Here is a 20,521-nt window from a genome sequence, read left to right as displayed (position 1 = left end):
CTGGGTGGGGCCGGCAGGACGGGAGAAGCAGGACCTCTCGGGGAGTGAGAGAGGGAGTGTGCGGGTGCTGGGCTGGGCCGGCAGGATGGGAGAAGCAGGACCTCTCGGGGAGTGAGAGAGGGAGTGTGCGGGTGCTGGGTGGGGCCGGCAGGATGGGAGAAGCAGGACCCCCGCACCTGTTGCGGGGAGTGAGAGAGGGAGTGTGCGGGTGCTGGGTGGGGCCGGCAGGATGGGAGAAGCAGGACCTCTCGGGGAGTGAGAGAGGGAGTGTGCAGTTGCTGGGTTGCTTTGAGGACTGGCGCCCGAGCCACTGGGAGCCGCGGTGGGGAACAGGCCGGCCCTCTGTCTCCCTGCCCCATGAACTGAGAACAGGTGTGTCCTTGTCTTCTCCACCCGAGGGGTGCAGATGGCTGGGGAAGCAGCGTCCCGGACCCAGCCGGCCTCGGCCTTGCCCTGGAACCTTGGGCTCTTCTTCTCCCGTTCCTGGGCCCTAGGAATTGCCTCCTCTCCCAGACACGAGGCTCGCTCTTTCCTCCCGCGGAATTGGTGGAGTGCCTACCGTGTGCGCCATTGTAGGCGCAGGGCAACAGACGCGGTGTCTGGTCTCGGGCGTGTACCCTGGGGTTGGAGGAGACCGACAACAGATGACGTAAATGCTGAGGAGAAAATGCGCCAGTGACTTGATGGGGAGGGAGGGCGCTGCGGTCATTTCCATTGGCTGGCTGGAGAGGGACCCGCTGAAGAGGTGGCGTTTTAGGCCATGCCACAGGAAGGGGCAGAGTGTTTTGGAGAAGGCAATAAATCCTCAAAGACTCCGGGGGGAACCGGTTTCAACAACATTGTAAAGGGCACGAGGGACAAGGAGAGCAGAGGGGCCGTAGGCTGTGGCTCAGAGTTTGAATTTTATTCTAAGTGGGGTGGAAAGTTGGAGGACATTTTTTCCTGCTAGGGTCCATTTTGATCATATTCTTATTCATGAGGACCATGCTTTGAAAAATCTTGTTAACCAAAGAAGGCGTGTTTATGAAACAGGCTTTTCATAAATAACGCCTTTTAATGGCTTTTAAGGTATGGGGAAACAATGTATGGATCACGATGAGTATCTTTGAGGACCTGCAGGGACCAAAAGATGACAGATGGAGACACTATCAACTGAACAATCTTTAAGGTCCCTCTGTTTCAAACATTGATTCTTCCTAAAACTGCATGCCAAAGCCTTAAAAAAAATTACTGCCACCTACTGGTAGAAGGAAGAAGATGAATCTTTGCACAGTGAAAATCGCAGGCACTGTGGATTTCTTCTGTCCCAGATCTGGCTTTACATTGTGCATTTAAGACCTAGAAATGGCTCTGGGGGAGTGTGGCATGGCCCTGCTTTCCTTACTTTCTGGCCAGAGAGTTTGGACTCTGTGGGTCCTTCTACCTCAATTCCTGATTCAGTGGCGGGAGGGAGTGTTGGATGTATATATCTATCTGTGACAAAGACTGGCAAGTCAACAGTGGGTTGGCCTCCATATAACTGAGTGAAACCATTGTCTGTCGTTGACCCACGATTACACCGAATACCTGCACGCTTAATGGACTTCTTAGCATCCCACCCTGTTATTCAATTCTCAGCTGCTTTATTTCTTTTACCTTTTTTTTTTTGTATTTTTCCGAAGTGAGAAGCGGGGAGGCAGTCAGACAGACTTCTGCATGTGCCTGACTGGGATCCACCAGCATGTCCCCCAGGGGGCGATGCTCTGCCCATCTGGGGTGTTGCTCCGTTGCGGTGGGAGACATTCTAGCATCTGAGGCGGAGGCCATGGAGCCATCCTCAGCACCTGGGCCAACCTTACTCCAGTGGAGCCTTGGCTGTGGGAGGGGAAGAGAGAGAGAGAGAGAGAGAGAGAGAGAGGAAGGAGAGGGAGGGGGAAGGGTGGAGAAGCAGATGGACGCTTCTCCTGTGTGCCCTAGCTGGGAATCGAACCCGGGACTTCCACATGCCGGGCCAACGCTCTACCACTGGGCCAACCAGCCCGGGCCAGCTGCTTTATTTCTGATTTGCATTTTCCATGGCCGAGTGAATGTGCTGACTTCCGTTTTTTTTTTTCTGTTACAGATTTTGTGTGCAGATGGCTGTAGTAGTAAGTACCACTTCCCTTTCCACTTTTGTGTTGTTTGCTACTGCCCCCTGATGGACACAGCAGCGTTAACAGCAATGTGAAAATCACAGAAAATGCTAATTTGTGGAAACTGAGTTTAGTTTCCAATTGTTATTTAGATCTGGGGTGGGGAAGGGAACAGCTCGTGAAAAAAACTCAATCAGTTGTATAAACTGGACAAATAAAATATTTATATTTTCTGTGATCCCCCCCCCCCCCCGCCAACCTACATCCATGGGTGATTAAAAAAAAAAAAGACTTATTTGAAACCATGACACAGTATGATTTATTTTATGTGCTACATTTCTCCATGATTTTTAAATGGTATACAGGGTTTGCATAACCTTTACAAAACCAGGCAACCTCTTGTATATTTTTTTTATGAGGAAGGCTGGGTCCCACTTGCTAATGAGTGCTGTCCACTGAAGTCCTCTCTGGTCTATAGTAAAATGAGAAAAATAGGCTATGAGAGTAAGTTTTTAATAAAGCTAAATATATTCATTTGAAAGCACTGCCTATGCTAGGATTATGTACTTAATCATCTTTTTTTTGGTTGTAAAATGTGTGAAATAAAGGTAATAGTAGTTGGTAGTTTTTTTTTTAATGTACCTTTTGGGGAAAAAAATGGTAGCTTTTGTCTGTCTTCAAAATTTGGGGACATTTTGGGCGGCCCCTTAGTAAGTTATGTAATGTTTGGATTAATCATTTGATTGAACACCTGAAACTAATATAATATTGTATGTCAACTGTAATTGAAAAAAACAAAAAGAATTATTTAAAGGCAAAAGAAAAATAGGTCCAAATAAACTTTTTTCCTCCCTTGGATTGGTAAGATCCCAAAGTCTGTGAACTGTAGAGATAAAATAATTAGACTGTTCTCGGAGTACAATGTCAAGGGGACAGGTCTCGCTGAAACCCTCTAATAAAGAAATCTCAGTTAATAACAGTAATTATGCAGAGTCTGTACAAACAACGGGAAGAATTCTGCAGTTGCTTGTTGCTCTTGCTGCCTTGTTAATCAGTTTGGTCAAGAAGCTGGTCCCTCATGCAGACTTGCATCACTGGTGTGAAAGAAGAACCCTCTATGCAGAGAGGTGATATTTAAGAGCAGGAGAAGGGGAGACGAGGGAACTATTTTATATTTTAAAAATTATAATGAAAAGTCTGTTATCTAGCAAATATATAAACGGGAGGTGCCATTTTTATGAGTTTGCATTGTTTTTCTCTCCTGTATTCCAGATGTTGCCTGCCCGCTGGTTACAGTCACATCGACAACCGCCAAGATTCATGCTAGTAAGACACCGGGAAATCTTTCACTAAGTGTGATGGATTTGAGCGGCCAGAGGCAGCAGTCATTCCAAACAGAGCAGTGACGGGACTCTTTCCATTTCGGGGCTGGCTCCCGGGGCGAGCTAGCTGTTTTATCACATTCCCAAATGGCTCTCGTATCTGCTGCCAACAAGTGCAGACAAGGGAGCGACTCTTCCTTTGGGATAGGTGGTGGGGTCTAGGGAGTGTCAATCTCTTCCTTTCTGCAGCGCTTTTGAGCTGCAGCAGTGAAGAGCAACTTCCTGTATCTCTCTTCGCCCCGTTCTTGGCCCCGCAGCCTGGCAGGAGGCTGTCTGAGAGCTGCTGGCAGGAGGCTCCTCTGAGAGCTGCGCTAACCCTCCTGCCTGGTCTGAGCAGCGCTACCATGGCCGAGCACTTAAGGGCACAGAGGTAGAATCAGAGACCCGGGTTTGCTTCCTGGGGCTGACAGTTTCTAGCTCTGTGACCCCGGGCAAGTCACTGGTCCTCTTAGACCTCCGTTTCTTCATCTTTATTAAAAAACCAAAAACCAGACAAAAAACTATACACACATATTTAAAAAACAGTTAAAAATGTACTTTATTTTCTGAACTGTTGCAACTTAAGAACCTGCTTTTCTAAAACCGTCCCAGAATCCCTGTATGACAGTAAACTTTAGTCCTCGACACATTTCTCCTTTGTTTGTACAAACAGTGCCGGAGCCTTCCTCAGGATGCTGTGCTGAAGCATAACTGAGCAAGTGTATGTGTCTACAGCCCTGGTCCTGTGCCTGGAACACCGTCCCCAATAGGGCGGCTGTTCTTGCTGCCGCCACCACGGTGGCTGTGGTGGTTGTTTTATCACACCCTCCATCATCAGGGTCGATCGTAATTGACACCACAGTGATAACCTGCCAAAAATGCTACTGTGACCCTGTCACTCTCTTAAGAGGCAGCTCAAGTCTGGGGGGGAGGCTTCCTGGCGTTCCCTTTTCATTTCTCTGGTTTCCTCTCCTGCCCCTTTTCCTGGATTATGTAGACAGTGTCCTCTCCCAGGTGCCAGGTAGGGCACACTCTCCTGCTGGCATCTGAGGGTCATGTGCAGGGGTAGTCAACCTTTTTATACCTACCACCCACTTTTGTATCTTTGATGGTAGTAAAATTTTCTAACCGCCCACTGGTTCCATAGTAATAGTGATTTATAAAGTAGGGAAGTTACTTTACTTTATCAAATTTATAAAGCAGAGTTACAGCAAGTTAAAGCATATAATAATAATTACTTACCAAGTACTTTATTTCGGATTTTCGCTAAGTTTGGCAGAATAAATCTTTATAAAACAACTTACTATAGTTAAATCTATCTTTTTATTTATACTTTGGTTGCTCCGCTACCACCCATGGTGAAAGTTGGAATGCCCAATAGTGGGCGGTAGGGACCAGGTTGACTACCACTGGTCATGTGCATGCTGAGGTGGTGTTACCTGTAGCACCTGTTCTCTCCTGGGTCAGTCCCTAGGTCGTGGAGAAGGGGCCTCATTGCTGCGCTCTCTCTCCTGTGGTTGGTTGTTAATCCTCAGTCTCGAATGTCGTTAGGATGTATCCACTTTGCAGTTATAGTTCCTTTTAATAAACATAACTTTCATAGTTTTAACTCCTCTAATCTACCATGTGACAGATGATGACAGTGAGGTTCAGCCCTGGCCAGATAGTTTGGTAGGTTAGAACATCATCCTAAAGTGCAGAGGTTGCCTGTTCTGTCCCCACTCAGGGCACATGCAGGAATAGCTCAAAGTTCCTGTCTCTTTCTTCGCCTCCTTTCCTCTCTTACTAAAATCAATAAATAAAAATTAAAAAAAAGAAAAGAAAAGAAAGTGAGGTCCAGAGAGGTGAGAAGACTTTGAGGAAAACCACATGACTAATGACTAGCAAGATTGGACTCCAACCCAGATTTTTTTAAATGTCCCTATCCGGTGGCCATATTTACCATGTCATGATGCCTTGATGTCTATCCTTTATGTTTGAGGTAGTGTTTTAGAGCTGTCCACAGAGGAACCCGAGACTGCGAGTTTGAAGGGACTAATTCCGGGTCCCACAGCTAAGGGGGGGAGGTAGAGAGTAGGTCCTTATGTCCAGGACCGGGACATAGACTCACTTTGCACCTGAGGTCTCCATGGGTACCAGCTTCTGAACGGAGTTGACCTTGTTGGTCACAGCCAGCATGGCCAACCTCAACCATTTCTGTCTCTGCGTTCAAGCCTTTTGTGTCACAAACACATGCATGCATGTATGTATACATGGCTGGATGTATTTTGTTGGAGGGAATTCCAGGAGATAATAGAAAGAGAAAGGAAGTTCTGTGATTGCAAAATTCGCTTCAGGAAAGCAGATCAGCAGATCAGGCCTTGCTCTTAATTTACATTTTATAAATATAATTTTTTTCTTTCCTTTTCCTTTGGAAACAATATGAAAATAGAATCCTGTCTTGGGCGCGACATTGAAGTTGTCTCCATCAGTCCAACCAGCGTGTATCTAACATGGGATAACAGTGACTCTGCTGCTCCTAACTACACGTATGAAGTGAAGAGCGAGATGAAAGAGGGGAAGCCAATTCTTCATGCAACTCAAAGCAGCATTAACATCACAGACTTAAGTCCGGGGACTTTATATACCTTCTCCATCACTCCGAAAATAAATGAGACCCTGGGAAATGCCATGTGCATAAATGTCAAGACAGGTAAGATGACTAGCTCCCAGGGATGACCACAAACCATTCCTTCTGGCCCCCGGAGCCTAGAGCCCTGCCCGTTCAAGTTGCCTGTTGAGAAGAGATTGCTTTTTGTTCACTGTGGAAGGGGGCAAAGGTTCTGTAATGTTTCAAGCCCGGGAGTTCAGGAGTCCTGCTCCTTTAGTATTACGGTTTTTTGTGTTTGGGGAATGTTTTAACTAATTCCAACTTCAGGTGTAAAAATCCTTGGTTTTATTGGTCAGTACTTCTCCTAAGACTTGGGAGCAGAGAGACCCCATTTGAAATGGGTTTTGATGGTGTCGGTAATTACTGGGCTCCTTCTGAGCTCCCCAAGGAAGTTGATGCTGTGTTTATATTCCCAGGAGTTTTCCTTGGCATTGAGATTCTGGTATATATGATAGAGGAATGTGTGTTTCAAATGGAAGAGCCCAGTGACATTTGATGAAGCTTATATTTTTATGTAGCTCAGGGGTCATATCCTGAACCACCTGTTATAGCTGCCAGTTGAGCTGTTTTTTTAAGCTGACAAGAACCAAAAATATAAAAATGAGATGAGAAGCTCTGTTGGAGCTGAGAAGAAGCACACGTTTAAGACAGAGACCCACTGTTGGTTTGCTGACGTGGGGGGTGTGACCTCACTGGCTGGGGACGCCATGGAAGCGTGGCCTCTCGGAGCTACGCTTGACGTGACACTAGGCTGGTGCCTTCCGCCCACGGAGCAGGCAGACGCTGAACCAGTGGTTTTCAACTTTCTTTTTTTCCAAGCCAGAAAACAATTTCGTTAAGTAAAATCTTTCCCAGAAGCCCAGTAAATAAGAAGAACTGAGGAGAGAGGCACTAAGGGACAGGTGGCTCGGGGGCCTTCCAAAGCCCACCCCGTGGAGCTCCTCTGAGCACCGTTTTAGAGGGAAGAACCCCCACACAATAAAGCTTTGCTAGATTATACTGTGAAAGAGAGGAGAAGAAGCACATAGAAGAGAGTTAGGAGGAAAAAGAAGACAATGTAGAAATGGTGATGGGGACGAGGGGATAGAGAGTTGGTGGCGATGGGAGAGAGGAGGCTGCGGGTGGCAGGAAGTGTCCAGCCGGGAGCTGAGGATCCTTAGTGCCCCTGAGAGCCCGAGGACAGGGCTGTGCTCATCGAGGACCAGGCTGTGCTCATCGGCTGCTGTTTATTCAGCACGTACTGCGTGCTTAGCTGATTCTGCCCGCACGCTGACCCCGAGGGCTGTGGCGGAAGAAACCGTAAAGCCAAGATGTTCGGTTTCTCCTGAGCTCCTGGAGTTCCAAGTGGTGGGAACCCTGGGAGCCTGACCCCTGACCCCTGACCCCTGTGGTACAATGATCTTCATAACAGGTAGCCAGAGTCACTGAGCTGGCTAGTTTGTTGGTGTTGCATTAAAAAAAATAAATAAATAAAGGCACGAGTGACCCAGTTTAGAAATCTTTGCATTAGAAACATTTGCTATGAAGACTAGAACCACAGAGTGGTTCGATTTGCTTCAGAGCTGGACAGGGCCTGGCGGTCATCTAGGCCGGTGTCAAGTTCAGCCACCTGCAGGCTGCAGGCGGAGACCCTGCTCTGTGTGCAGCGCTACCTGTGCTCTCACGCTTGAGGCTGGGCCCGGGCTGCTCGTTTTCCTGCTGCTACCCGTGCGTAGTGTGCGTGCTTGAGCAAGTCACTGTCCTCCAGCTCCACATCCTCATCTTATAATGAAGGGAGTGGATGCCATTTTGGCTGAAATGGTTTGATTTGTGTCACTGAGAGCCAAATAAGGTGAGGAAGAAAACAGCGCGAGGATAGACTAGATGGAACGTCTTTCTGAAAAATCCCGTTGGGTTTGGAATACAAAGTTGGGCTCCTTAGTAGAAGTGTCTCAGTATTACGAAATGGCATTGTTTGTACTATTTTGACTCGAGAACTTTAAACATAGCAAACAGCCACTCTTTTCGATGCTTTGCTCCTGATGTCTGAAACAAGTACAGTCTAGGGCAAAAGTAAGTTTATGGTTATGAGAACCCGAAGCACAGAATTCATTCTTTTCTTTTTCTTTTTTATTGAATCTATTGGGGTGGCCTTAGGTAATAAAATTATTACCTAAGGTTTCAAGTGTACAATTTTCTGCTTGTATTATTTATTAATTATTATATTATTTTCCATACAAATGACTAAGCCTACTTTTGTCCCACCTTGTAAAATTAAATGCTGCTGTTTAAAAGGGACAATTTTGCCTGACCAGGTGGTGGCACAGTGGATAGAGTGTCAGCCTGGGACACTGAGGACCCAGGTTCGAAACCCTGAGGTTGCTGGCTTGAGCGCAGGCTCGTCCAGCTTGAGCTGTAGGTCGCTGGGCTGAGTGTGGGATCATAAACATGACCCCATGATCGCTGGCTTGAGCCCAAAGGTCACTGGCTTGAAGCCCAAGGTTGCTGGCTTGAGCCCAAGGTCACTGGCTTGATCAAGCGGTTACTGGCTTGGCTGGAGCCTCCTGGTCAAGGCAGGTATGAGAAAACAATCCATGAACAACTTAAGGTGCTGCAACGAAGAATTGTTGTTTTTCATCTCTCTCCTTTCCTGTCTGTCTGTTCCTATCTGTCCCCCTTCCCTTTCTTGCTTAAAAAAGAGTAACTTAGAAGAGTGTCAAATCACTGTTGGTTCACTAGCTTAGAGAATAATACAGATCCTAAAGAATTGGGGCTTTAAAATTGATTCTCTTTTTTCTTCTTTTCTGCGAATGATACATGGGTTTTCCTGCTGTGCTGTGAGGGAATTGCACTAGGCTCTGAGATAAAGGAAGCATTTTGACTGGGTGGTGCTGAGACATCAGTGTCCCCAGTCCTTCTTACTAAGGGGTGGTTGCACACATCTTGTTCCATCACTGCCCTTTCATTGTGTGTTTTTAAAATAGAGCCTCTTCCAGTTTCTGATCTCCGTGTTGCCTTTGTGAGTGTGACGCAAGTTCTTCTTACCTGGAAGAATAATGAGGGCACTGCCACCTGCCGGATGCTCCTTGAGGACCTGGGAAGCTGTCAGGAGTTGAATCAGACCTCAGCAGTCAACATTACAGACCTGAAGCCAGGGACTCAATGTAACTACACCCTGCCTCCTTGGGAGTCAAGTGAGGCACAGAGCAATCCCCCGGATGGAGAGTTTGTCTCAGGTGAATTAGTTATAAGAGGGTGTTCCTCTTCTACTGGCTAGTTTTGCTTTTCAGTAACTTAATATTAAAAAAAAAAATGTTCTTGTATTTGTATAGACTAGAGTTTTAGAATTTGTAGCGGGATCTTCCAGCACATTTTACTTGGACCCCACACCTGTTGGAGGAGGGAAGAATGTTTTTGTTTTGCAGGTCAGCACATTGGGGCTCAGAATGGCAGGGGGAAAGCAGCCGGCCCATGTAATGTTTCCAGCTTTGAGCTGAGCAAATAGCAGATGTGTTAACCCAGGGAGGGCCCTTGGGGGGCCTCAGCACACCCTCTGAGTAAAGTGGTTCTGGGCAGATCTAGCAGACGTCTCCTGCGTTGACAGGGGAGCAGTCATTTGCAGATTTCATCGCATTTTTGGGGGGTAACTGTGAAGGGAGAAGAACAAGCATTTCACCCCCATTTTAGACACAAGAGAAAAGAATTACAAAGTGGGTGTTGGGATTTCTGCTTGGAAGTGACAGAGCCCGGGCTTTCCATAACTTAGACGAGAAGAACAGGTCACCGGCTCCTGCATGTCTCCCCATGTCACCACAGCAGCCATGCCTAGAGGAAGAGACGGGGTGATGCCCGTGCCTTCTTCCTGCTTCTTTCCTTGAGAGCTTTGCTCTCAGCGTGGCTCCCTCCACGCAGCTCAGGGGGAAACGGCCACCAGCAGTCCCCACGTTTCACCCCCTCTCAGCAGGGGTGTGGCCCAGGGGAACAAGCGCTCGCGTGGGTTCTGCTGAACCGCGCGTGAATCATGTGGTTGGACCTGGGTGGGAGAAGGTGATTTCCTGAACGAAGGGAGGGAGATGCAGACAGATGAGCTGGCAAGAGAAGCACACGTATCGGTGGTATTTCCTGGGATCTAAGTACAGAGTGAGATGCCTGCCCTCAGTCGGGGCCCTCTTGCAAACGTGTCTCTGTCTGGGGGAGGAGGGAGCAGACACTGGGGGGGTAAATGCCTTCCCTCCGTAGGGGCCCTCTTGCAGCCCTGTCTGTCTGGGGAAGGAGGGAGCAGACACTGGGTGGGGGGGGGGGTAAATGCCTGCCCTCAGTCGGGGCCCTCTTGCAGCCCTGTCTCTGTCTGGGGAAGGAGGGAGCAGACACTGGGGGGGGGGGAGTACCAGCCGTGGGGCTGCAGGACGATGGAGTGTTCTTTTGTTAACGTCTTTGCCTTTTGTGTTTGAAACAGATGCCGTCAGCCCAGAGATTGCGACCCACACAGCCGGGAACTCCACGGCCCCTGTGGGAAACTCATCCTCTGTTGATCCACTGCCCAGAGTCACAGAAGTCCGGCTTCTTGGGTTAAAGTCTGGCACGTCGTACAAGGCCACTATTTATTCTCAAGCATCAACTGGGGAAGAGGGACAGCCCCAGGCCATAGAATTCAGGACGAGTATGTTGGATTTCATAAAATGGCTTTAGCCAGAGTTTCTAGCATAAAATTTTGTCCCCTGTGATTCTGAGTTATCTTGTTTCACAAGTGATCTTGTTGTCAGACAGAGATTTCTGGGAGAGATTCCGGGAAGAGTAGACCCGCTGAGACTCTTCTTAGCCCTGTGGCCAGGACGCTTCCTTCCCTGACCTCAGTGAAGCCCAGGGAGCAGCCACTCTCTGCAGACCCCCATGTTTGCCTTTCGTTTATTTGCATATGAGCCAGTGAGACACGCTGGTGTGACAGTCTTCTCTTAGAAACTGATATTTGTTGTGTCAGTGTTGGTTAAGTATTTTCCCCTTGAGATAAGAGAATGAGTTTCCTCCTTTGTCCTGACCTTGGGAAGCTTGCTGATCTTTCTATCAAAACCTGTTGACATGTTGCTGCTTTCCACCTCTTCTTCGTCGGCCCTCCCACTCTGTGGACTGGCCAGTACTGGCAGGCTCCTTGGCTTGGTGCTGGGGAGGGGGTGTGAAGAGCATGGTCCCTGGCCTCGAGACACGCGTACTTGGAAAAGCACGCGGTCAGGCCCTGTGGGTTCAGGAGCAAACGCTGCAGCGTGACCTGACTCCAGTTATCTTATCCGAAAACACATCTGTTCTGAACGGCTGTCATAGACCCACAGAGCAGAGGGCTTGGGGGTGGGGGCTGGAGGACCAAGGAGTTCTCTGGAGGGCTGGACCACCCAGGACCTGGTGACACTCTCTCAGGAGTCACAGTCCCAAGATGAGAGGGTGTCACATACCCACTTTCTGGATTTCTGTGCTGGGAAAGGGAGGTGCTGTCTCTCCAGCTTCTACGTGGGTGACAGGCACTTCTTCCCACCAAGGGGGCTTGGGGTGCTGTTCGGAAGAGGGGGTTGAATGCTACCTAGGTATTACGTGGCATAGTCACTGTCCACTCAGCCGCCCACTCAAGAGTTCATCATGTCAATTACACAGGTTGTCTCTTCATAGAAGAAGATGCCTGACTTGCTGGGACCCTGTACATTTGTGTGTGTTGTGGCTCAACAGTATAGAATAGGAGAGAACCATCGTTAAGATGGATCCTCAGGTCAGAAGGCGGGCCTGCTGACGGCTGCTGTCTCTTTCTGACGTGGCTGTTCCGGTTCTTGTGAACTCCTCTTGTGTCTTCCCAGATACCAGCCAGGTTTCTGACATCAAAGCTGTAAACATCAGTGCCACGAGCATGACCCTGACCTGGACGATCAACGACAACGAGCCGTCCTCCGTCTACACCTACCACGTACAAGTTGTTGGGGAGACCCACACCCTCAGTCTCACCTTCAATGAGACTCAGGCCGTCATCACCGCCCTCCGCTCGGGCCGCTTGTACAACATCACCGTGCGCCCTTTCCTCCAGGGCCGCTGTGGGGGCGTGCCGGGCTTTCTCCAGGCCTACACCCGTGAGTTCACGTGTTTTCACTTAAAAAAAAAAATTTCATTGAATTTATTGGGGTGACACCTGTTGCTTGCTGACTGTCTTGCCTGCCTGCCGGGCGCCAGGCCCAGACCCCAGGCCGCGTGGCGGCCCTCCGGGAAGGCACAGCTCAGGGCGCGGGGCCACAGGGCCTGTCCCTCTGCAGGGTCTGCGGGTCAGCGGCCGCATGCCGACGGGTGCTGCCGCACACCCAGCCTGTGGGAGGGGCTTTCCCTGCTCTGTCTCGTTTAATGCCCGCAGCCTTGTGCAGTTGGTCTCGTTTAATGCCCGCAGCCTTGTGCAGTCGGCCTCAGGCTGTTTCAGGGACGAGGAGGCCAAGGCTGAGAGAGGAGCTGGAGGCAGGGCCACCCCTGGGAAGGGACAGAGGTGGGATTCGACAGCTGGGGTGTCTCTGCTCCAGCCGGTGCCTGTAGTGAGCATTCTGGTGTGGCAGAGACCCGGAGCAGATGGCCGCACAGAGACAAAAAGAACCTGGATATTCCCATCCCTCTGTCCCTAAGATGCTGAGGTTACAATGAAGCAGGGCACAACTGTGTCTCATCCTTTGTTTGCTTAACTGTCCCTTACAGGTCAGATGATGGGCAGCACACTAAACGTGTTTGTTGAAGAAGGTCCGATAGTTTAAAATAAAGAGTAACGGTGTACCAATTGTGTTGTAGGATAATACTAGAATCCTATTGGGGTAGCCGTGGCCCTGGTGGTCGGCATTAGGGTCTCTGTTTTACAGATGAGAAAACTTCAGCTCAGTACTCTGAGCAGTTTGCCCAAGGCCACAGAGCTAGCAAGCAGCCAGCAGGAACTTGAACCCAGGGGTGCCTGGCTCTGGACCCAGGGCTCATTTCACAAGAACGCTTCCCCTGAGGGTCTGCTCCGTTCCAGGAAGCACACCGGCAGCCAAGGCCCGGCTCCAGACCCTGAACCCTTGACCCTCGGGGCTCAGGTCTCCTCCCACTTCCTGTGAATGACCTTGGACAACGTAAGCAGACAGTTTTTGCACTCTTGTAGCCAAGTCTTTTCTCAGTGGCCAAATGCCCGTTTCTGAGAAAGATCATGTGGTAGGTAACAATACAAAGAAGAGAAAGAGAGGTCTGGTGTTGTGTCATTTCAGGGTAAATGTTCTGTGAGGTCCAGTCACCCTTGTCCTCTGGAGATAGATGCTTATCTAGTTCTTTTCTGTCTTCCCGCAGGTCCTAGTCCAGTTTCCAACTTGCAGGTGACGAGTGTCACCACAAGGAGTATTAGCTTAGCCTGGAGCAGCAATGACTCGCATTCCTTTAGGGTCCTGACCACACAGGACGGGGCTGGACCACCTCCGGTGGAAAAAACCACCAGTCACACTCATATTGTCATTGGTGACTTACTCCCCGGAACCAAGTATTGTTTTGAAATATTTCCACGAGGACCAGATGGGACTGAAGGGGATTCCAAGACCGTGTGCAGTACAACTGGTAGGCAAATAGTCTGTGTTTTCTGTGAAACAGTGATGTCTTTTAAAGGAAATCAGTATAGTTGATAAATATCAGGTTTTCCAAATTTTGCTTTTTTAATTTTCTACGGAAAATCTTAAAAACAAACTTACCGTGACAATAATGCATATTCATTATATAAAGTAACACGTAAGACAAAAGAAAAAAAGATCACATGTAAACCATCAATTGTAGCCCTGGCCGGTTGGCTCAGCGGTAGAGCGTCGGCCTAGCGTGCGGAGGACCCGGGTTCGATTCCCGGCCAGGGCACATAGGAGAAGCGCCCATTTGCTTCTCCACCCCTCCACCGCACTTTCCTCTCTGTCTCTCTCTTCCCCTCCCGCAGCCAAGGCTCCACTGGAGCAAAGATGGCCCGGGTGCTGGGGATGGCTCTGTGGCCTATGCCTCAGGCGCTAGAGTGGCTCTGGTTGCAACATGGCGACGCCCAGGATGGGCAGAGCATCGCCCCCTGGTGGGCAGAGCGTCGCCCCCTGGTGGGCGTGCCGGGTGGATCCCGGTCGGGCGCATGCGGGAGTCTGTCTGACTGTCTCTCCCCGTTTCCAGCTTCAGAAAAATGAAAAAAAAAACAAACAAACCATCAATTGTAGAGAATCCCTGGTAACTTATGTACGATGTTTTATAATTTACACATATATACAGGTATACACGTATATATATACACACATACCTTACATATGTATTTTTTCTTTGATAAACATTGAAGTTATCCTGGACATGTGGTTTTGTAATCTGCCTTTTTTCCCCACATACCAGTTTATGATAAGCATTCTTCTCTGTCAATATAAATGTTTTTACAGGATAATTTGAATACCTTCCTGGCATTCCACTGTCAAAATCAGGGATCAACAGACAAAATGGCCCATGGGCCAAATCTGGCCAACTGCCTGTTTTTTTGTAAATAAAGTTTTATTGAAATCCAACCATGTTTATTTATGTACTGTCAGTTGCTTCTTTTGTGTTAAGGTACAAGTAATTGTAACAGAGAATATGCATTTGGCCTGCAAAGCCTAAAATACTTGCCCTTTGGCCGTATGGAAAAGGTTCGTTGCCTCTGGGCGAGGTCAGATCAGTGTTTTTCCAAGTGTGATCGGGGGTCTCTGGGTGTCCCCTAGAGTCAGTCAGAGAGTTTGGGAGGTATTATTATCACAATATTAAAACGTCCTTTGGCTTTTTCACTCCTATCCTTTCACGATGAGTGTCCAGTGGAGTTTCCCATACGTTACAGGACATGGGATGACTCTGTTAGCCAGACAACTAATGAAACCTGTGCATTTTGTTTTAGAAATTTCCTCTTTTTTTACTTCTAATATAATAAATATAGATATAACCTTTATGAGCCAGAATTCTCTGAGAGCCTTCAGGTAAAGGGGTCCTGCGATCTAAAAGGTGAAGATCTACTGGCCTGGATGTATTGTAAGTTAACTTCTCCCCTATTGTTGGGCAGGTCGATTGTTTATAGTCTTTCATAAATGACATTGCGATGCAATAGTTTTTTAGTTTTAGAAGGCTAATTGTTATTGATAGAAATATTTTATGAAAACAAGTTAATGTTCATCGTTGTTACTGAAATTTGAAATCAGATATTTTAGAAAGCTTGGAAAACCTACAGTATTCCTTGGTCTTTGATTACAAGAGAATTAATATTTTCTTTTTTTTTTTTGTGACAGAGGGGGACAAACAGGGATAAACAGACAGGAAGGGAGAGAGATGAGAAGCATGAATTCTTCATTGTGGCAGCTTAGTTATGCATTGATTGCTTTCTCATATGTGTGCCTTAGCTGGGAGGCTACAGCAGAGTGAGTGACCCCTTGCTCAAGCTAGCGACCTTGGGCTCAAGCCAGTGAAGCTCGACTTCAAGCCAGTGACCTTTGTGCTCAGGCCAGTGACCACAGAGTCATGTCTATGATCCCACACTCAGGCTGGTGAGCCCGCGCTCAAGTCGATGAGCCCATGCTCAAGCCCAATGGGCCCACGCACAAGCCAGCGACCTCGGGGTTTCAAACCTGGGTCCTCTGCGTCCCAGTCTGACGCTGTATCCACTGTGCCACTGCTTAGTCAGGCGAGAATTAATATTTTTCATATAGAGAGGAAGAATGAAGAAAGGGGATTCATTCCTTAAGCCATGTATGGAATCAATTAAGCTTCTGAGATCCTTCTTATATAGGTTTCAACTCTGTTGGTTGGGTTAAGCATCGATAGTCACTTGGAAGATTCTGCTCCCAGAATAAAGGAGCTGCTAAAATGTATCCTCAGACAGATGGAATGCAGTAATTTTTTTAAAGTCTGAATTTTAGATTAGAGTGTTGAGATGTCTGTCTTAATATCAGCATGCATTTCTTCTTTCTTTTTGAGAATGTTGATAATGGTAATGGGGACCCTTGATATTGTGTGACTTGCCAATGCTCAGAACTTAATGTAATAACAATAGAATATACTGTGGGTATGAAGTGCTGGGCTCTCATCCTGTATTTAAACATTTTTAACACAACTTCTTGAGGTTGGTGCTGTTACCATCTCTCTTTCCCAAGTAGGGAAGGAGGGCTCTGTAAGCTTAAGAAGTGGGCCCAGAGTGACAGGGCAGTGACCTGGCCTCTGTCTGGCTTTGGAGACCAGGTTGTACCCAGTGTGGACGGGGGCACTTGCAACGCAATTGAGGGCTATTCGTGAGAAGGCATGTCTTGTACTATAGCCCAAGAGTTGTAAGAAGGCAGTAGATTCTTAGGGGATTACCATTCTATTATTGAACAACTCTTCCTTATTATGGGGGAAGATCAGTGTAACAGCAGGAAAGGCAATTTTGAAAAAGAGAAACAGATACTGTACGACCCATAAATTCCACTTCTTTTCAGATGTGAAAGCAAGGACTTGAACAGTTATCTATGCACCAGTGTTCATAGTAGCATGATTCACAATAGCCAAAAGGTGGAAGCAAGCGAGTGACCATCAACAGAGGAATGGACAGACAAAATGTGACATGTCCATGCAACAGGATATTATTCACCCATAAAATGGAACAAAATTCTGATCCATGCTACAACATGGATGGGCCTTGAGGACGTTATGCTAAATGAAATAAGCCAGGCACAGAAGGACAAACAGTGTATGGTTCCACTTATGTGAGGTACCTGAAACAAGCAATTTCATAGAGACAGAAATCAGACTAGAGATCAGCAGGGGCTCGGGGAGGGGGGACGGGGTAAGCTGTTGTTTAATGGGGATGGTTTATGTTGGGGACGATGAACTGTTTTGGGTATAGAAAATTTATGGTGATGGTTACACAAAACTGAATATTTAGTGCCACCGAGTTGTATTTAGTTATTTCTAGGCCTTGATCTCTGCCTTCACGTGGCAGCTGGTCTAGGGTGTGGAGGTGAGACAATCAGCCTACAGTCCCTAGCGTGCTTGGGGGGTTGGGGGTTTAACTTCAGACTCCCAGCTCTGAAGAGTGGAGGGCATGTGATTTTTTTTTGTTTTTTTTGCTTCTTTACTCTGGTTCAGTCTGTGTATGTTTCAGGAAGATGTTCTTTTGAGGGAGTGATTAGAAACAATCTGTTGAGAATAAGATACATCTGAAAGCATCCAGATCAAAGTGCACAGTTCGGTACATTTTTACAACCTGACCCCCTCTGGTCACCAGTACTCAGGTCAAGAAACTGAAGACAATTTTTACTCTAGAACAGGGGTCCCCAAACTTTTTTCACAGGGGGCCAGTTCACTGTACCTCAGACCGTTGGAGGGCCGGACTATAAAAAAAACTATGAACAAATCCCTATGCACACTGCACAAATCTTATTTTAAAGTAAAAAAACAAAACGGGAACAAATACAATATTTAAAATAAAAAACAAGTAAATTTAAATCAAGAAACTGGCCAGTATTTCAATGGGAACTATGGACCTGCTTTTGGCTAATGAGATGGTCAATGTACTCCTTTCATTGACCACCAATGAAAGAGGTGCCCCTTCTGGAAGTGCAGCGGGGGCCGGATAAATGGCCTCAGGGGGGCCGCATGCGGCCCGCGGGCCTTAGTTTGGGGACCCCTGCTCTAGAACATACCCCTGGAGGGGCCTTTTTTTCCCTTTAATTTTTATTTTTTAAGCATGTGTGAGAAATGGACAAACAGGAAGGGAGAGAGATGGGAAACATCAACTCCTAGTTGCATCACTTTAGTTGTTCATTGATTGCTTCTCATACGTAGCTTGACCGGGGGTTCCAGCTGAGCCAGTGACCTTGGGCTTCCAGCCAGCAACCTTTGGGCTCAAGCCAGCGATCATGGGGTTTTGAACCTGGACTCTCAGCGTCCTAGGCTGACGCTCTATCCACTGCACCATCACCAGTCAGGCTGCTGGAGGGGCATTTTTATGACAAAAGCAAAAGGCCAGAGAACTGATAAGGAGTCTGGTCAGTTCCTCTGTGTTAAGAGGGAGCCAAGATTCTTGAAACAAGGGACCGTGTGTGTTTCTCGCTTACGTTTTCGAGTTTGCCTTTTGTGAACGGAATTTTTGACTTTGGAGAAAGAGGAAGTTCTCCTGACAGACGCTGTGAAGTAAAGCTGGAGTTGATGAAGGTCATTAACAGACTTCCTCTTCCCCCCCTTTTCTCTGCCCAGACACCAGTGCCGTGTTTGACATCCATGTGGCCCGTGTCACCACAACTGAGATGTGGTTGGAGTGGCAGAGTACAGACGATGCTTCCGACTACATCTACCATCTGTATCTAGAGTCTGAGCATGGCTCTATCCAGACAAACAGTTCTTACAAAAACATCACTCTTGAGGGCCTGACCCCGGGCACCTTATATAACATCACAATTGTCCCAGAAGTGAACGGCGTCCGGGGGAACTCCAACTCTACCGCACAGTACACACGTAAGTGTCTTAGGACGCCCTCTCAAGGGAGGACTCTCCCTGATCTCTGCTTGAGGGTGGGAACAAGGCATTGGCTACGGGGCCCTTGTGCCTGGGCTCCAGGTCAAATGTGAAACCACATAAGCTGAAAACATCGGCCTCGGCACAGGTTCTGCGCTTCCCATGGGGCGTTGGCATTGAGCCTTGTGAACTTGAGATTGTCTTTAGAAGCAGAAGGTGGTCCCATAAGCACGGGAAACATAACAGTCCCATTCGTTCCTTGGGAATACAGACTCGAGGAGGAACTCCTTGTCGTGCTGGTGTTGGAAGATCCTGCTCACAGGAGGAGCTTTGCATGTGGCCGCGAGGGAGGTGCTTTGCTAATGTTTGGTCCTATGGTAGAGATGGTAGCTGAGAATATGTTCTCAGCATATATATTTTTTTATTTCATTTATCGGATTTCAAAAACAGACAGGAAATCATATCTTGAAAATTCCAGGTATATTTGAAGTCTTAAAAGAAGCAGGAAAAACTTGATTCTTTTGAGATTTAATCTGCATAGTTATTTTCTGGCTGTCCTTTTGAGACTCCTTCCGTGCTCTGAGTCGGCAAATATCAGATTGATTCATTCCCTCCCGAAAGGAGCCAGGCTGTTAATAGATGCAGTATATAAAAGAGTCCTGGAATTCTAACTAATCCATACTTCTATTATTATTTTTTTTAAAATCGAGGGCCCAGCAGCGTGTCCAACATTGAGACCGTGACCGGCACCACAGAAGCAACCTTCCGCTGGCAGAGCTCCGACGCGGCCTCTCGCACGTACACCTACCGCCTTCTTATCACGCAGGATGGGAATGCCAGCAAGAACACTGAAATAATCACAGGCCCCGGTGTCACCCAGGCTACAGTCACCGAATTAGTGCCCGGCTCGCAGTACACAGTCAGCATCTTCGCCCGAGTGGGGAACGTGACGGAGTCACCGGCACCTGGCTGCCAGTCATTCTGCACCGGTGAGTGGCCCCAGCTGCGTCTTGGACACAGTGCCGGTGGGGAGCTGGCCTTGCGGGCCGGTCCTCCCCACACTGTGGCGGATCGGGTTTTGTGCAGTGTGTGATTACAGACACTGAGCTCTCGGACACATCCTGTTAGCTTACTAGGGCTGCCTTGTTGGCCCTGGTCATTTCTTCATGCAATAAATATTTACTGGGCACTTACTATATGCTAGGCACTTTTAAATGACTTAGCTAAATCCCAGCCTTCCTGGAACCTTTATTCTGATGGGAAAGACACAATAAACAAGACAGATTAGTTATGAGATGATGACTGCTAAGGAATGGGGAACAAACAAGGAAAGGGAGTAGATGTCTATCGAGGGTGTCCTGAGGAGGCCTCAGTGAAAAGGTGACTTTGAGCAAAGAGCTGAAGGAAGTGAAAAAAACCATCCATGTGGACATCAGGGCATAAAGCAGTGCAAGGGAGCAGCCCGTGCAAAGGCCCTGAGGCTGGGTGATGCCTGCTCTGTTGAGGGAAGAGCGGGAGTTCAGGTTGGCAGGAGGGGGTCCACAGGAGCAGGCGGTCAAGGGGTCGGTGGTGAGGCCTGAGAAGGAGTAGCTGGGGCAAGGATGGTGTCTAGGTTGTAATTTACCATTTGGCTTTTACTCTGAGACGATGCAAAGGGTGCTGTGAAAGTGGATGCTCGGCTTTCACCTTTCTTGATCCTTTTCTCTAGCTGCAAAGCTGTGACCATGAGAGGGGGAGCCCTGTGTTTAGCTGAGGGAGCTTCCGGAGAGTAGCTGGGGACTGCTTTGCAGATGGTTAAGAGGACCTTGGCTCACAGTTCTGATTGTGACCCATGGACCGACCACCTTATTCTCCACTCTCTTTGCACCAATACCTTTCCTTCCTTAGACCAAGCCATTCATGTGTGTTCAGGGTGAGTTGGAATCTGG

At 48.0% G+C, this 20,521-nt stretch overlaps 1 protein-coding gene across 1 annotated transcript in view; it reads left to right on the top strand.

Annotated features, from left to right (window-relative positions):
• The window catches only part of PTPRJ (protein tyrosine phosphatase receptor type J), a 169,368-nt gene that overhangs the window by 119,298 nt on the left and 29,549 nt on the right, over positions 1–20,521 (top strand). The window contains exons 2-10 of the mRNA XM_066361552.1: positions 2,102–2,126; positions 3,384–3,437; positions 5,904–6,164; positions 9,086–9,337; positions 10,558–10,761; positions 11,939–12,205; positions 13,428–13,688; positions 18,336–18,593; positions 19,304–19,582. Of these exons, the coding sequence (XP_066217649.1) occupies positions 2,102–2,126; positions 3,384–3,437; positions 5,904–6,164; positions 9,086–9,337; positions 10,558–10,761; positions 11,939–12,205; positions 13,428–13,688; positions 18,336–18,593; positions 19,304–19,582 (1,861 nt within the window). The remainder of the gene's footprint in view (positions 1–2,101; positions 2,127–3,383; positions 3,438–5,903; positions 6,165–9,085; positions 9,338–10,557; positions 10,762–11,938; positions 12,206–13,427; positions 13,689–18,335; positions 18,594–19,303; positions 19,583–20,521) is intronic.

The sequence above is a fragment of the Saccopteryx leptura genome, chromosome 1 (assembly GCF_036850995.1).
Source record: "Saccopteryx leptura isolate mSacLep1 chromosome 1, mSacLep1_pri_phased_curated, whole genome shotgun sequence".
Classification (NCBI taxonomy): Eukaryota; Metazoa; Chordata; class Mammalia; order Chiroptera; family Emballonuridae; genus Saccopteryx; species Saccopteryx leptura.
This window is presented reverse-complemented; position numbering and strand designations above follow the sequence as displayed.